This window comes from Colias philodice, chromosome 31, assembly GCF_061535455.1.
Source record: "Colias philodice isolate Cphi_HAF_F1 chromosome 31, ilColPhil1 Martin Lab GWU primary, whole genome shotgun sequence".
Classification (NCBI taxonomy): Eukaryota; Metazoa; Arthropoda; class Insecta; order Lepidoptera; family Pieridae; genus Colias; species Colias philodice.
Genome location: NC_143116.1, coordinates 4,272,238 through 4,289,801, shown reverse-complemented (window position 1 = coordinate 4,289,801; position 17,564 = coordinate 4,272,238). Strand labels below are relative to the sequence as shown.

The following is a 17,564-nucleotide window of genomic DNA, read 5'->3' as shown; positions in this document are numbered from 1 at the left end:
TACAGTGCCTCTTTATACAAATATATGATACATTGTCAATAAAATAATTGAGATTTCTTTCCCAATGTGCTGGACAAGCCTTTAAAAACTCATGATCAACTGATTCTATAATTTTTTCTTTTACTCTTTTAAGTACTTGCTTTTCGTGTCCTATATCTTCAAGCATTCTGTTTGCCACCAAAGCACAGGATTCCACATAATTTATTATATTTTTATGGGGATAATTCAAGCTCTGCTTTTCGGAGTATTCTTTAAATTGAATAAATAAATGTTCTACTGACCCTTTTTCCTTAGAAATTAATATTTTATTACATATATAAATAAGGTTTTAAAATTATAAAATGGCTTGTCCACTTACATGACTGGTAGATGGTTTGGCTGACATAGTTTCCCAGGTTCTTTTACAAGCTGCGCTAGTTGCATATTCCTCGTTCAACTGCAAAATACATATATTAGGTATTATATTAATTTATGACAGATTATTCTCATTATAACAAAAAACTATAAGAGTGTAACATTAAATTTTATTATAATATTACAATCTCCATCATCCTGAACAGTATCAGGCTAAACTGACAGTTTAGATAGATTTTCATTTTTAATTTCCTTGAACTGATGAATTAAATAACAAAGGCTCATCCCTTAGTTCTTAAAATATTTAGAACAGTATCTAAAAAAAAACTTTGGGCTATATCAAAAGCGAATTCATCTCTTTCTAAACGAACTGCGAAAAAAATTGTCAAGAGCAAAATGTTTCAATGTAATTTTTTTTTTCTAAGACATGAAACACTGCTTTGATCTTAAAGGTGTGTCTTTATCACTGTCATTCAAAGATCAAACACAATTTTTTGAACAACAAGTATGAGAAGTAACAAGTTACAAAAGAATGACTGACCGGTTGGCTTGGTTGGTAGTGGCCCTGCCTTCCAAGCCAGAGGTCGTGGGTTCGATTCCCACCCGGGGCAAATATTTGTGTGATGAACATAGATGTTTGCTCTGTGTCTGGGTGTTAATTATCTATATAAGTATTTATTTAAAATTATATATGTATGTTTATCAGCCATCTGGTTTCCATAACACAAGCGAAAGCTTAGTATGGGATCAGATCGTGCGGTGTGTGAAAATTGTCCTGAAATATTTATTTTATTTTTATTAAATAGTTACATACCTGTAACGGAGAAGAATTTGCTTGTTCGTTAAAAAATGGTTTGACTCCTGGTCTTAATCTTTTTCCCGTAACCATATAATCTGTTGGTTTGAAATGAAGAGAGCAAATCTTCGCTTTTTCAAAAAAAGGTTTTTTTAATTGTACTATATTCAACCATTTATTAAGTTCCCCTTGATTGGATGGAAACCTATAAAGGGAAAGAAGATTATTTGAAAAATATAAATAAAATTGTCATTCAGATACAGATTACACGAAATTTGTGCTGTTGTCTTGTGCTTCCATTTCAGTAGGGACCATATATACTTTATATAATTGTATAAAAGAAGTAAACAACGTTTTTATCCCGTCCGTACGTTTCATTATATAGAAGTAGTAAACAACGTTTTCATCCCGTTAACTTTCACGCAAATTGAGTAAGTAGTCAGTGGAGAAAGACTTCTCTTTTTCTTTTACCTCATATAAATTACCGTACCGAAATACACAATAGGCATGACGACAGTATCCATAAATGTTCGAATTAGTGTTTTTAAGGGAATATGTATAATATATAAATTAAAAATAGTGACTTAGAAATATTAAAAACATTAAGATTAATGAGATTATCAATAAAATAAAACATTGAAATTCTGCAGTCGGCCATTTTGACTAAGGGTGCACTCACACACATCAGTCACCGTCACGGCACGTCACCGGACAGGATTAAAAAAAAATATGTATCAATAGTTCTAGTATGACTCTGTTCCCACACGACAGTCGCCGGCACGAAATCTATCAGTGACGTCACCGGTCAGGCACGTCAAATAATCTTTCCATACATGTATCATACTTTTATCCCCACTCACCCGGTGCCGTCACGTCTCAGTTCAGTCAGCGTCGTGCTACCGTCAATTACTACATGTTCTCTAGCGTGACACACGTCTAATCACTGACTAACCTGATGTATGTGTTCAATGATTCAGTCAAACCGGCGACGTGACTGACGGACAACATGACGGTGACTGGTGTTTGTGGATACGTACACGAACCGTCACCGATCAGTCATCGGTGACTTGACGGTGACTGATGTGTGTGAGTGCACCCTTAAACACGCTTGACGTCACGTCTACGTAAACAACTCACAACAACTTCGCGGCAGGTGTATTTTGTTGTTATGAATATGCTGAGAATACGCATTTTTATTTATTTTCTATTTTTTCACGTATGCTTTATCGACTCAAAACAGAAATATAATTGCGAATTCACGAATATGTGGTTCGGGTTTCTCTGCGTCAAATTTATACAATCATTTCATATTATTTTCTCACTTTAAACAATTACTAACACTTTTTTTGGGTATTATTTTTATGTAGATTCACATTGCAATACTGCACACCACTTATAAACTTTGAAATTAGATTCTATAACACTTTATAATTAAATATTTGTTTAATTTTACTTCGCTATGCATACAGATAATTACGTATTTACGTAAGAGTGACGTCACGCCTACGCCATGACACCTGTGAGCTGTTTTAGCACAGATAATAAATATTTTTTGAAAAATGGCTTTTATCTTCGTTAAATTTAAGTATATTAGCGAAATATAGGGTTTTTCTTGTTTAATAAACGTATACACACATTATGGAAGAGGTTTTGAAAATCTTTCGTCATGCCTATTTTATGAAGTATGGACACCCTAGTCTAATATTTATTACAATCATGAATCATTAAATAAGAAGCAAATAACGAAGTTAAATGGAAAAAAACTAATCAAAATTAACATTATAATCACAACTTCGATCTATTATTCCAGATTTAACAACAATTTTAGTAGAAATATTACTAAATTACAATTTCACATGAAGCGTAGTTTATGCATGGTGTTTTGTACTTACGAATGAAATATAATATCACATCCTGGATACCACTCACTTTTGCAACCGCGCACAATACATTTAATAACCATTGTAATTAATCTTAATTCAGAATAATTCCAAAATAAGACAACAAACTAACGAAATAAACAGAAACATCCGCCATTTTGCAGTAAACATTATTTGCCACCTAGAATTGGGGTTGCCACGCAACGATTTTCATAACATAATTCAAAATATGGGAAAAAAATTATGAGCGTGTTCGATAAGCAGTCCATTTTAAAAGTTGTAAACCTTTGTTATTTCAATGGAAAAGCAAACCTGCATGAATCTCGTTTAAATTTCATTTTTTTAGCGGATTTTATTAATGATTTTTGTCATATAGACTATTATTACTGACAGTCGATTTTTTAATGCACGTCAATAGGGGAAAAATTTACAATCACGCTGGCTACCCTATGGGGTAAACAGGGGTTACTTGCGGTCATTCTATCAGTTTTTTATTTATTCTTAGGAGTTTGGGTTCCAGTATGACTTATATTCCATGGTATTACTTAACATGTTTTTGAATGTTATTATCTACGTCAATGTCTTATGTTGGCACTTGACATTTAATTATTTAGGTACCTACTGATCACAGAACAAATATACTCTAGGGAGCTACTGATGCCACTTTCGAAATCGAAATTAAATCAATCAATAAAAATAAACAAATACTTGCTTTAAGTGCTTACAATATTTTGTACCTAATTTCATTAATGAAAATCTGTTCATAGTTATAAATATACTATTACTATTCAATGCAAGATTTTAAATACTTCTTTTGCAATAAAACCAGTTAGAAATGGATGAAAAAGTAGGAATACAAAATGTATTGTGTATGGCCTGTTTATGTGTTGATCGTGCGTTAAATAAACTTGATAATGAACCTTTAAAAAAGTACTATCTAGATGCCCTTAATGAAATACCGGTAAGTAACTAATTTTAATATGTACTATTATTACTAGTATTTTCTTATATTCGTAAAAAGTTTGTCTTCAATTTTTAACTTGAAAAAATTCTTTTTTCAAATTGATCCAGTACTTTTTTGTGTAAATATTCCAAACATAAGTAAATATTAACTCTTTGATTTATTACAGTTTAGATTATTGTTGTTTTTTAAACATGAAAGCATATTTACAATGTATAAAATTAGGATGAAATTTACTATATATTTAATCTAACTAATAATCCGCCCGCCGTGAAATTTAGTACAGGAATAACTTGAGACCTGAAAAAGGACATAGGATATGTTTTTTATACTAGAAATCCAACAGGAACTGTCTGTGTTTTTATAATATTGTTGTTTACAATACCACAGGACAGTTCTTTGACATATTATTATTATAATATACTAGCGGTCCGCCCCGGCTTCGCCCGTGGTACATATTTACGTTTTCTCTACATAAAAACCATCCTCGTACTTCAAGGAATATAATAAAAAAAGAATTATCGAAATCGGTTCAGCCGTTATCGAGTTATGCGCTTACCAACACATTTTGCGATTCATTTTTATATATATATATGCCTCGGGGTAGCCTTATTCCCTAGAGGCCGCGTCCCCAGGTGGCGGATAGGGGAACGCCCTGTGGATGGACAAACTGGTTCATGCATTGGGTAGAGGAGAATCCTCCGCGGACCACAAGGCCGGAGAAGGTTAACTCCGTTATAAAAACCTAGGTTGGAGAGCTGAAATAAATACTCCTGAGAGTGGTATGTGAGCAGTGCTCTCAGTACTTGGCTGGGGACGATAAGGACGACGTGCGCCAAAAGGGCCCAGTACAAGATAGTGGCTGGCGGGACTAACCGGCAGGCATTCTGCAAACTTAGTGGAGAGGCGAGAAGGAAGATGGAGGCAAAATTAAAAAACAAACTACCCCAGGAGGGTACCGGTACTTCCGGAGAATCCCTCCCCGAGCAATCCTCGGGCAGCCCCTCGTATTCTGGGGGGGGCACAATTTTGCCAGCACCCTTGATTGATAACTGCACAGGAATGGGCCACCAGGTTCCTGCGACAGCAAATGCTACTGGTAACAAGAAACTCGTGCAACAGGCCTTTCATCCGAGCCTTTTTATTCAGAGACCACGCAGTAATTCGGTAGGTAATGTGCCTATTGCAAAACAATCAATTGACTTAACTAATCAGAATCTGCCTCTTGATGATAATTTAAGTGTTGAACAAAATTATCCAGTGGAAAACACAGAAACAATATTACCACCACCCTGGCAAAGAATACCTCAAGCACGTAACCCTAAAAGAAAAAAGCTATCAAATTCACCATCCCCAGAAATTAAGACATATAACCGATTCAGTGTTCTCCCCCTGGATTTGGCAGAAGAAAATGATTCAGACAATAATTACAGGAAACCCAGCAAACCACCACCTATTATACTGTACGGAATTGATGATGTTAATCGATTAACAGAACTCCTTGAAAGTGTTGCTGAAAAAAATCAATTTTCTCTTAAAAATATTAGCAGAAATCAGTTAAGAATTAACTGCATAAATGTTGAAATTTATAAAAAAATAATAACACTAATAAGAGAAAATGGAATAATTGGTCATACTTTTAATAGAAAAGATCAAAGAAACTTTAGAGTAGTCATTAGAAATTTACATCCCACAACACCAATTATTGCAATTAAAGAGGAAATAGAATCTACTGGAAACACAGTTGTAGGCGAGATAATTAACGCAAAATATGGACCTGAAAAAAAACCAACCTCAACATTTTTCGTAAACATTGCTCCTGGACCTAATAATAAAATTGTTAAAGAGTTAAAATTTATATATCACCAGTCCGTTGTTATAGAAGACCCAAGGAAAAGACGATCGATTGTACAGTGCCACAGATGCCAGCAATACGGACACTCTAAAAATTACTGCATGCGCCCGTACAGGTGTGTTAAATGTGGAGAACCACACAAAACATCCGAGTGTAAAAAACACGATAGAAATATGCCGGCAACGTGCGCTCTCTGCAACGGACCACATCCAGCTAATTATAAGGGATGTGAAATCTACAAAGAGATCCTTGCCAGAAGAACCAATAACAAACTAAACTCGAATTACAAAAAAGATTTTAAAACTCCATCTGAAAATAATATAATCATAGATCATAATAACACTAATAGAGAAACGAAAAATCCGAAGAAATATACTCTCTACTCAGATATACTAAGACAGAAGAATAATGAACAGAAGACTGAAACAAAACAAGCAGATAACTCTCTACTTGAACAAATAGTTATAAAACAAAACGAAAAGTTCGATCAAATCTTACAACAAATGAGTAATCTAATGGTACTCATAACTAAGCTAGTCGACAAAATGTCAAAATGACAGCTCTGAAGCTAGCCACCTGGAACACAAATGGTTTAGCGCCTAATAGAAATGAAATCGAACTGATTCTTAACGAACATAACTTAGACTTACTACTGGTATCTGAAGCACACTGTACCTCAGCTTCAAACATAAAATTTAATAAATATCAATGCTATGTAACACTCCACCCAGACGGAACTGGCCACGCTGGATCTGCAATTATTGTGAGAAAGACAGTTAAACATCATATCTTACCAGAATTTAAAACCGACTACATCCAAGCTACTACAATAGCTATAGAAGATAGGACCGGCTATATCAAAGTCTCGGCGGTCTATTGCCCTCCAAGACATAAAATTAGCTGTGAAATGTTCTCCGAATTCTTCAGCAGTCTAGGAAGTCGCTTTATTACAGGAGGCGATTGGAATGCGAAGAACACTCACTGGGGATCACGGTTAACAACTACAAGGGGCAGGCAACTAAAAACTTGTATAGACAATAATAACATGCGTGTCATTACTACTTGCGAGCCAACGTATTGGCCTTCAGATAAGAATAAAATCCCGGATCTACTCGACTTTTTCATTACAAAGGGTATGTCAACATATTACTTTAAAATAGAATCTTGCTACGATGGTTCTTCTGATCACACTCCAGTTCTACTAACAGCTAGCACCCTACTAATAGAAGAAGAAAACATAAAGACACTTCATAATAAATCAACAGATTGGGATTCCGTTAGAGAATATCTGAATAATAATATTGACCTAAAAGTTTCCCTGAAGACACCCGATGACATAGAAGAATCCACAAAATATGTAACATCGCTTATTCAAAAAGCCTGTATCCTAAACACTCTGGAAAGTAGGACTTTAAAAATACCTGATAATTATCCTCGCGATATAAAAAGGGCTATAGTAAATAAAAGAAGAGCAAGGCGCATCTGGCACGACAGCAGGTTGAGTACAGATAAAACAAAATTCAACAGAGAGGCAAGAAAACTGAAAGATATGCTTCATAATTGGCGAAATAAAACTCTCGAAACACAACTCCAATCGCTGACTGCAAATGCCTCGACGAATTACTCGCTCTGGAAGTTTACAAAAAATTATGATCGTCCACAGAATGCTAAACCACCAATAAAAGGAACGCAAGGCTGGGCGAGGACACCAGAGGAAAAAGCAACCTGCTTTGCCGAACATCTAGAAAAAGTTTTCCGTCCCAACAAAGAGACCTTCACTGGACACGACGATGAAATCATTAATGCCCTTAAAGAGGATATGCAAATGTCTCTCCCACCAAAACCAGTAACTACCGCCGAAGTATGGAGGAAGATAAAAGATCTTAAAGATAAAAAAGCGCCTGGTATAGATCTTATAACCAAGGAAATTTTAAAGCAGATGCCCCGTAAGGTTATAGTATTCCTGACCATCCTTTATAATGGAATTATAAGGGTTCAACATTTTCCTAATCTCTGGAAATTATCAAACATTCAGATGATACATAAGCCTGGCAAACCGGCTAATGAGGTATCATCATATAGACCCATTAGCCTATTACCGATACTGTCTAAAGTATTCGAAAAGATTTTGTTATCCAGAATGCTTACCTGCCTCGCAGTGAACAATGCTATTCCAGATCATCAATTTGGCTTCAGACAGGAACATTCCACTATTGAACAGGTTCATAGAGTAGTTGAAAGAGTTCGGAAGTCACTAGAAGAAAAGGAATACTGTTCATCGGTGTTTTTGGATATCCAGCAAGCTTTTGACAAAGTGTGGCACGAAGGTTTGCTATACAAATTAAGGCAAAATCTACCTCACAGCTTTTATCTACTTATAAAATCCTATCTTAGTGAACGTCGCTTTCAAATTCTGGAAAGTGGAAAGACATCAAACATCTACAACATCAGAGCAGGTGTGCCACAAGGTTCAGTGCTTGGACCAGTACTATACACACTTTTTACAGCTGACTTACCGCTTACTGAAAACGTTACTACAGCAACATTCGCTGATGACACAGCAATACTAGCAAGTAGTAAGGATCCGGCAATTGCATCAAAAAATTTACAAAAAGGTCTCAACGCAATCACGGACTGGATGGAGAGGTGGAAAATTAAAGCGAGCTCCTCAAAATCGGTACACGTCACCTTTACGCTTCGAAAAGAAGATTGCCCGCCTGTAAAGCTTAAAGATTCTACACTACCACACACTGACAGAGTCCGCTACCTCGGGCTACACTTGGATCGACGTTTGACCTGGAACCACCACATCAAAGCAAAAAGAGAAGAAATAAACATTCGCTACCGCAGCTTGTACTGGATACTGGGCCGGAAAAGTCGCCTGTCACTGGACAACAAACTACTGATATACAAAAGTGTAATTAAACCTATATGGACATACGGCATTCAACTATGGGGTAGTGCCAGTAACTCATCGATCTCGCTACTGCAACGACAGCAAAATACTATACTGCGAACTCTCAGCAATGCCCCCTGGTTTACTACTAATGCTGAAATTCAAAGCCACACTAACATATGCTCCATAAAAGATGAAATTAACACGCATACAAAATCTTATGTTGCTAGACTGGAGAAACATCCCAACAAACTAGCTAGCCAACTGATAAAAAGGTCCTACCACAAACGTCTTAAAAGAAAAGATGTAATCTAGCTTTTTTTACTTGAAGAGCAGTTGTCCTCACTGGAGGGCTCGCTCTACCTGCCAAACTTTGACTTACAACACATCCGCTTATAGCGAAATCCGCTGATTGCAGATGAAAAAAAAAAAAAAAAAAAAAAAAAAAAAAAAAAAAAAAAAAAAAATTTTTATATATAAGAGAAGATGATGTTATACCGTCATATCCTCCAACATTGCCTTTCCAGCCTATCTTTGCCCAAATAGAAATTTTAACTTTCCCGAGTGTTTATGTGGAGTAGCATGACATTTAAGACTTGTTTTGTTTTGTGGTAGAAAATTAAAGTCTTTTCTCGTAACACTGATTAGATAGTACATGTATAACGTCAATCAGTCTGCTGCTACATGTCGACAAAGAAGGAGGTGTTTTGGTGGTGCCAAATTTTTCTAAAAAAACTTGTCTCTGATCACTGGGAATCAATTAGAATACGTGGATATATCTTATTATTTATTAAAATAGAATATAAAAAAGGAGGTTATTTGTTATTTCCAAGCAAAAATACGTAGTATTATAGAAGTTTTGTCGCTGGGCAATGTTAGGTTAATAAACGTAGTGTGACCTATCCCAACATTGCCCAATCGTTTTGAGGTGCTAGGGCTGACACATTTTTAACAGACTTCTCAAATAGGTAGCAAGGTAATTTTTTTTAGGTATAAATTAAGTACACAGCATGTTTTTTCTTTTAGGTACCTAGGTAGGATTGTACGAGTATGTATGCCTACCTAGGTACTTTTTAAATGTTTAGTAGAAGTTACGTATAGGTACATAAATACTCATAATTTCAGTGTCATTTTAAAGATATACCTAGAAACAGTACGAACGCAATATTATTGCATGTGTACCTACCTATTACTTGTTACCCACCTACATATTTTATTAAACTTAATTTTTTCATCCTTTACTTAGTTGATTTTTTTGTGACAACCCTAAACCCTAAAGATTTTTGTATGAAGATTGTGAGAAAATTACACCTAACTTTGCCCATACAATTTAATGAAGATCTACTTATTTTGGATCATTTTTTGTAAGAGATTCGGCATCTTTGCCTTGTCTTGTACTTTGTCTCTTAAAAACAGCTACGTATGTCTTAAAATGGCTGAAATATTAAAGGTGGGCAAAGTTGTATACTTTTCCACCTTACTTCGCCCACCTCTTTCTTCCTTATTTTTAGAGAAACTATTAAGAATATGATTATTTCAAGTATATCTATTCATTCTAAATTCAATTCCCTACTCAAATAACAGCATCAATTCTGTAAATATTTTGTTTTTTCTTGTATATGATCAAAACACTGTGAAAAGCGGGCAATGTTGGAGGATATGACGGTATGTATATTGTATAATTAAATTGTAAATCTGACATGATTTAAAAGAGCAACTATGGAGTTTCTTGCCGGTTCTTCTCTGTAGATACTGCTTTAATCTGACATGATTTAAAAGAGCAACTATGGAGTTTCTTCGGTGGTAAATGTTAAAATATGTATTGACGTTTCAAAAGTGCTTCTAGAAGCTAATTGAATAAATAAATTTTTGAGTTTCAGTTTGAGTATAATATAACCGCAAATACTATTGTCTTATTTCAGCTTCTCAGCCCACTATGTATTGAGCCTATAGTATGCTGGGATTGTTCGATTATACTAAAAAAATGTCTTGCCTTTCGGGACCAAGTGAAAGATTCATTCAGAATATTGCAGACTTATACGGAAGAGGTAAGTAAGATTTAAATCCATACTAATATTATAAATACGAAAGTAACTCTGTCTGTTACTCAATCACACCTTAACTACTGAACCAATTTGCATGAAATTTGGTATAGAGATATTTTGATACCCGAGAAAGGACATAGACTACTTTTTACCCCGGGAAATAGAAAAGGTTTTATGTCGAAAATCCCACGGGAACGGGCACTATGCGGGTTTTTCTTTGACTGCGCGAACGAAGCCGTGGGTGGAAAGCTAGTATTATATAACAACATTTTACAGAGCATTTACATGAAATGAGCGAACGCTAATTCTAACCCCACTATGCCAAATTCTTTTAATGTAAACAGGCGTAGAGCATTCTTTTGTTGTTCTTAGTGCGTTCGAAAAGATTCTATGCAATGTTCTAATACTGAACAACACTGAATATAAGTTTTTGTTTACACTAAAAGACCACAAAAGAATTCTCTTGCTCTATCTCTATGTTTGTTTAACCCATTAAGCCCCGAACGGCCCGATCTGTCCACGACACAATAGATTTTCTATTGTGTCTGTGATTCCGGGGTCTGAGTTATAAATGTAAAATTCACCGTTAGAATATAACCACACCTTTAGACTCAATTTGACCAACTTTAAACATGCAGATTTTATTAAAATTTTGTAAATATCAAAGATGGATGTCTTTTTATTAGTTTTACATATAAATATTGATTTTTCCATACCATAATATATTTTTTTGGTTTATCGTGTTGATGACAATAATTTTCTTTCTTTCTAATACAAAATAGAGGTTAAGCAACGGTTTGCACGTTCATAAACTGGATGGGTGACCAATTTGAAGTGAAACTTCTTTAGGCGCGTTGAGAATAAAATTTCAAGGTCGCGTTATGGCAATACCGTCATGTCATAGAGTAAGACGACGATTTCGATTTCGCCATCGAAGTTTCACTTCTGACACGTGTGCTCGGCACAGTCTTTTTTATTTATCAAACAAATCAGTCTGTCTAAAAAAATAATTATAATTCTTTTTTTTCATTTTTAGTCTCTTCAAGAATGCTTGTTGAGTGACGTCTCACGACCGCCACGATTAAGAATACATGCAAATGAAGCAATTAACATTTTACCGAACAATGAGATAAAAATTGAATTTGATGAAGGTAAGAGAAATTTATTAAGAACTAGCTTACCGCCCGCGCGCCCTCTTGAATCACTCTATCTATTAAAAAATACCGCATCAAAATCTGTTGCGTAGTTTTAAAGATCTAAGCGTACATATTACTATCTGTCCCGGCAAACGTTGTTCTGCCACTCTTATCACTTAGGGGTATGAAAAATAGATGTTGGCCGATTCTCAGACCTACCCGATATGTACAGAAAATTTCATGAAAATCGGTCCAGCCGTTTTGGAGGAGTATGGTAACATAGTGACATGAGAATTTTATATGTATTAGATAAGTGAACATAAATATCTGTACTGATATTATAAAGCTGAAGAGTTTGTTTGTTTGAACGCGCGAATCTTAGGAACTACTGGTCCGAATTGAAAAATTCTTTCGGTGTTAATTAGCCCATTTATCGAGGAAGGCTATAGGCTATATCACGCTAAGACCTACAGAAGCGGAGCAATGCGGGTAAAACCGCGTGGCACAGCTAGTTACAGCTAGTTATGTTCGCCTCCTTGGTACAGTGGTTGACGCGTGAGGGTATTAACGAAGGGTCCTGGGTTCGTTTCCCGGTGGAGACGAAGAAAAAAAAATGTCTCGGTCAGGTAGGACACAGTAGGCTGATCACCTACTTGTCCCTAAAAAAAATCGATCAGTGAAACAGATGTATAATGCATCTGCCCCTTACCCCACTTGGGGACATGGGACTTCTCACAGCTAGTTATTAGTAAAATCTTATTTTTCAGTAACTAATAATGGTGATGAGTTTCCTAAATGTGACTCAGATGATGATTTGAACGCAGAAGAAATACAATCTATACCTTGTGATGTGAAAGATGAATTTGTAAGTCGTTTATTCTCTGCCTATCTCTTTCTCTTATCATCTCTTACCATCTCTTTCTCTTTTTATTTACCTGTATTGATAAAAGTAGTAAAATATAGCCTATAATATTTATACACTCATAAATTTATCTAGCTTCCTAATGGTGGAACTTTTTTTTTCAAAATCAAATGATTTTTTTAATGCAGTTGTTTTTGAGGTAAATTAAAAAAGAAACAGTCAATATTTCCCCATTTCGACAAGCTTTATTCTTTTTAAATATTATTTTTTGAAGTGAAACTTCTTTAGGCGCGATGAGAGTAAAATTTCAAGGTCGCATTATGGCAATACCGTCACGTCATAGTCTAAGGCGACGATCTTGGTACATATCTGAATCTTGTGAAAGAAGTTTCACTTCTGACACGTGTGCTCGGCACACACGCTCTTTTTAAAATAAAGTTATTTCTATTATTTGTAGAATTATCCAGAAGACAGTGTGTCATCTGCAAGCGACATAGATCGTTTGTCATTACCAAATAATGGAGAAATTAAATTGGAATTTAATAATGGTAAGTAACCCATATTACTACTACTGTCTACTACATACTATGTAGTATGTAGAAACTATCCTACTTCCTACTTATTGTTATTCTACACTAGCGGTCCGCCCCGGCTTCGCCCGTGGTACATAATATTTACGTTTTCTCTACATAAGAACCATCCTCGTACTTCAAGGAATATAATAAAAAAATAACTATCGAAATCGGTTCAGCCGTTCTCGAGTTATGCGCTTACCAACACATTTTGCGATTCATTTTTATATATAAGAAGAAGAAGATATATATAATAGCGTTCCGTCCGGGCTTTGCCCCTGGGTATGTGTTTACGATTTCTCCTCGTAATATCATTAAAAAAGAATTAACGAAATCGGTTCAACCGTTCTCGAGTTTTACGCCTACCTACACATTTGGTGATTCATTTTTATTATACAGGGTGTCCCACTATTGGTATACTAAGCGCGAAGGGACTTGTAGTTTTGCATACACTGATCACGTAAAAAATACTTAAACAACAAAATTACGTCAAAAATTTTTTGCTAAATTTTTCCTGAAAATCTATGTTTTCTTCTCTAGCTTCGCGCAGCCGGCATATACCGCTTCTGTAATGTGAGCATTTTGTCTGAAAACATAATCTTAAACGATAGCTCAAGTGCTGGTGGCAAAGTTGGACGGGTTGCTTGTTATGGGTGTACACATAGAGTTTTAAAAATTCATCTATTTGAAATAAAAGCGTCTGGAATTTTATAAGTATTTTTTACGTACTCAGCGTATGCAAAACTATAACCTCCTTTGAGCTTAGTATACCAACAGTGGGACAGCTTGTATAGAGATTACATTGCTACTTCATAACTCTTTGCTCATTTCAGGGGTATATGAAGATAAACATACAATTTCAGAAGATTTCAAGATATGTTCAAATTCAAAGGAAAAGTTAAGGAGGAAGAAAATTGTGAGTTTACTTTAAATAATTCAAAATGAATAAAAAAAAGCGTGTGTTGAGCACACATGTCAGAAGTGAAACTTCTTTGGCAAATGGTATAAAATTAGGTCTTACTCCATGACGTGACGATATTGCCATGACGCGATTGATATTTTACTCGCAACGCGTCTAAAGAAGTTTCACGACAAAAGTGCTTCTTATTATATATTTTTCCAACCGATAATCAAATGAATATAGTATATTGATTATTTAAATAATATAATGAATAATTCGCGTTTAAAATCCGTTAAAAATTAAACATTTTTTGTTTCAGGGTAAGAAAAGTGTTAGACATAAAAATGCACAAGAAATTAGTAGAAATGAGGAAATAAATGAAGACAACAAGACTGTACTAAATTTAGGTAAGTAAAAAAACTAGCTGTGCCCCGCGGTTTTACCCGCATTGCTCCGCTCCTGTTGGTCTTAGCGTGATTATATATAGCCTATAGCCTTCCTCGATAAATGGGCTATCTAACACTGAAAGATTTTTTCAATTCGAACCAGTAGTTCCTGAGATTAGCGCGTTCAAACAAACAAACTTTTCAGCTTTATAATATTAGTATAGATTTTATTATACTAGCTTTCCGCCCGCGGCTTTGTTCGCTTTGTCTAAAACTTATATGTGTACTAAAGCCTTCCTGGAGAATCACACTATCTATTAAAACCGCATCACAATCAGTTTGATAGTTTTATAGATTTAAGCATACATAGGGACGGCGACGGACTGACAACGACAGCGACAATGAATATATATAAATAAAATAATATATGTATGATACTAATATTATAAAGAGGAAAGGTTTGTAATTATGTATGTATGTATGGTTTTCAGGCATAAACTAATGGACCGATTTCAAAAATTCTTTCACCATTAGAAAGCAGACTTCACTGAGCAACATAGGCTAGGTTTCATCCCGGAAATCCCACGGGAACGGGAACTTGTTGTTTTTCTGTGAAAACGCGGGCGAGGCCGCAGGCGGAAAGCTAGTGTATGATAAAATAAATATAATTTTATTACAGATATGGAATCTTTTGAGCAAGGAAACAACGAAGAGATAAACAAATCTTTATTAAAAGAAAGGAAGATGAATAGACTGAGAAGGATTAATAGGAGTAGGAGAAAGAGTGAGATAGAGGTAATCCATACTAATATTATAAATGCGAATGTAACTCTGTCTGTCTGTCTGTTACTCAATCACGCCTAAACTACTGAACCAATTTGCATGAAATTTGGTATGGAGATATTTTGATACCCGAGAAAGGACATAGGCTACCTTTTATTGCGAAATATGTACCACGGGCGAAGCCGGGGCGGACCACTAGTATATATTACATATAAATGTGAAAGTAACTGTCTGTGTATTACTCAATCACGCCTAAACTACTAAACCAATTTGCATGAAATTTGGTATAGATATATTTTGATACCCGAGAAAGGACATAGGCTTTTATCCCGGCTAGGGTTTTATCCCGGAAATTCCATGGGAACGGGAACTATGCGGGTTTTTTTTACTGCGCGGGCAAAGCCGCGGGTGGAAAGCTAGTTTTTAGATAAAAAGAGCGTTTGTGCCGAGCACACGTGTCAGAAGTGAAACTTCTTTGGCAAGATTCAAACATACTTAAATCGTCGCCTTACTCCATGACGCGACCTTGAAATTTTACACTTTTGTTTCACTTCAAAAATTAACTTATTGCCTTTTTTATTTAGATATCTATAAGGTTATATTTGTCTATGCTATAACGCAAAAACAGCTTAACCGATGTGTATGGATTTTAAACATAGATTCACACACTTAATCACAATAGGAAACTATTACAACAAAAAAAAATATACCGGCCGAATTGATAAGTGATAACCTCCTCCTTTTTTTTGAAGTCGGTTAAAAAAGTAAAAATATTTTCAGTAATGGCTGTACCCAAATAATATTCAATTTTTTTATATTTTACAGGAAAATCTAATAAAGATAACAATGAAAATTTTATTTAAAATATCTTTGTTTATATTTTTGAAGTGAAACTTCTTTATCGGGGTTGGAAAAAAATTTTGTGTAACGTTTTTTCGTTACGCGTGCGGCGTGACATTTTTCCGTTACGCGCCATCTTTTTCTTATCCCTACCACGCGTGATTCGACGTATTTCTGTGAAGTTGCATATAGTAAATTATTTTTTGAAAAATAAGGTCATAAAGAAGTTTCACTTCTTACGTGTGTACACTAGTACACGCACACATTTTTTTAATATTTTACAGGAAAATCTAATAAAGATAATAATGAAAATTCTATTTAAAATATCCTTGTTTATATTTTTTTTTATTTTTGCAGCAACAAACAAAAAAAATAAATACGATACAACTTACATATGATCAAATGATGGCAGAAAGACTAGCGATATCGCAAAATGATAGTTTTTCAAACTCAAAATATAAATGTGCAAGTTGTTTAATTACATTCACAAAGAAATCCACTTATAGTGCTCATGTGAAGAATCGCCATGATCTTGTAAGTATCAAATATTTATTTATTTATGACTAGCGGTCCGCCCCGGCTTCGCCCGTGGTATATATAATTTACGTTTTCTCTACATAAGAACCATCCTCGTACTTCAAGGAATATAATAAAAAAAGAATTATCGAAATCGGTTCAGCCGTTCTCGAGTTATGCGCTTACCAACACATTTTGCGATTCATTTTTATATATAAGAAGATGATTTACTAGCGGTCCGCCCCGGCTTCGCCCGTGGTACATATTTCGCAATAAAAGGTAACCTATGTTCTTTCTCAGGCTCTTAAGATGTGTGTATATCTGTGCCAAATTTCATCAAAATCGGTCTAGTAGTTTATGCGTGAAAACCATACATACATACATACAAACCTTTCCTCTTTATAATTTTAGTATAGATTTATTTATATATTTACAGAAAAAAGGAAACTATTCGTGCCCCATTTGTCAAACAATACTGCCATCTATAGAAAGATTTGGCGCACACTATAAGAAGCATATGAAAAGGTATTTATTATTTACTAGATGTGCCGCGCGGTTTCACTCGCATTGCTCCAATCCTGTTGGTCTTAGCGTGATGATATATAGCCTATAACCTTCCTCGATAAATGGGCTATCTAACACCGAAAGAATTTTTCAAATCGGAGTAGTTCCTGAGATTAGCGCGTTCAAACAAACATACTCTTCAACTTTATAATATTAGTATAGATTAACACGCTTTTTATTATAGTATAGATTAAAACGCATGTTTGTATGTAACCGA

General features: G+C 35.0%; 1 protein-coding gene across 3 annotated transcripts in view; it reads left to right on the top strand.

Annotated features, from left to right (window-relative positions):
* The first annotated feature begins 3,663 nt into the window (after positions 1-3,663).
* LOC149475230 (uncharacterized) overlaps positions 3,664-17,564 on the top strand; it is a 31,269-nt gene continuing 17,368 nt past the window's right edge. The window contains exons 1-10 of one of the 3 annotated variants that reach the window (XM_089713590.1): positions 3,664-3,991; positions 10,665-10,790; positions 11,824-11,938; positions 12,691-12,788; positions 13,243-13,333; positions 14,191-14,273; positions 14,578-14,665; positions 15,324-15,439; positions 16,625-16,801; positions 17,220-17,308. In XM_089713590.1, the coding sequence (XP_089569716.1) occupies positions 3,866-3,991; positions 10,665-10,790; positions 11,824-11,938; positions 12,691-12,788; positions 13,243-13,333; positions 14,191-14,273; positions 14,578-14,665; positions 15,324-15,439; positions 16,625-16,801; positions 17,220-17,308 (1,109 nt within the window). In that variant the 5' untranslated portion in view covers positions 3,664-3,865. The remainder of the gene's footprint in view (positions 3,992-10,664; positions 10,791-11,823; positions 11,939-12,690; positions 12,789-13,242; positions 13,334-14,190; positions 14,274-14,577; positions 14,666-15,323; positions 15,440-16,624; positions 16,802-17,219; positions 17,309-17,564) is intronic. The other 2 variants (XM_089713588.1, XM_089713589.1) reach the window with 2 other exon arrangements.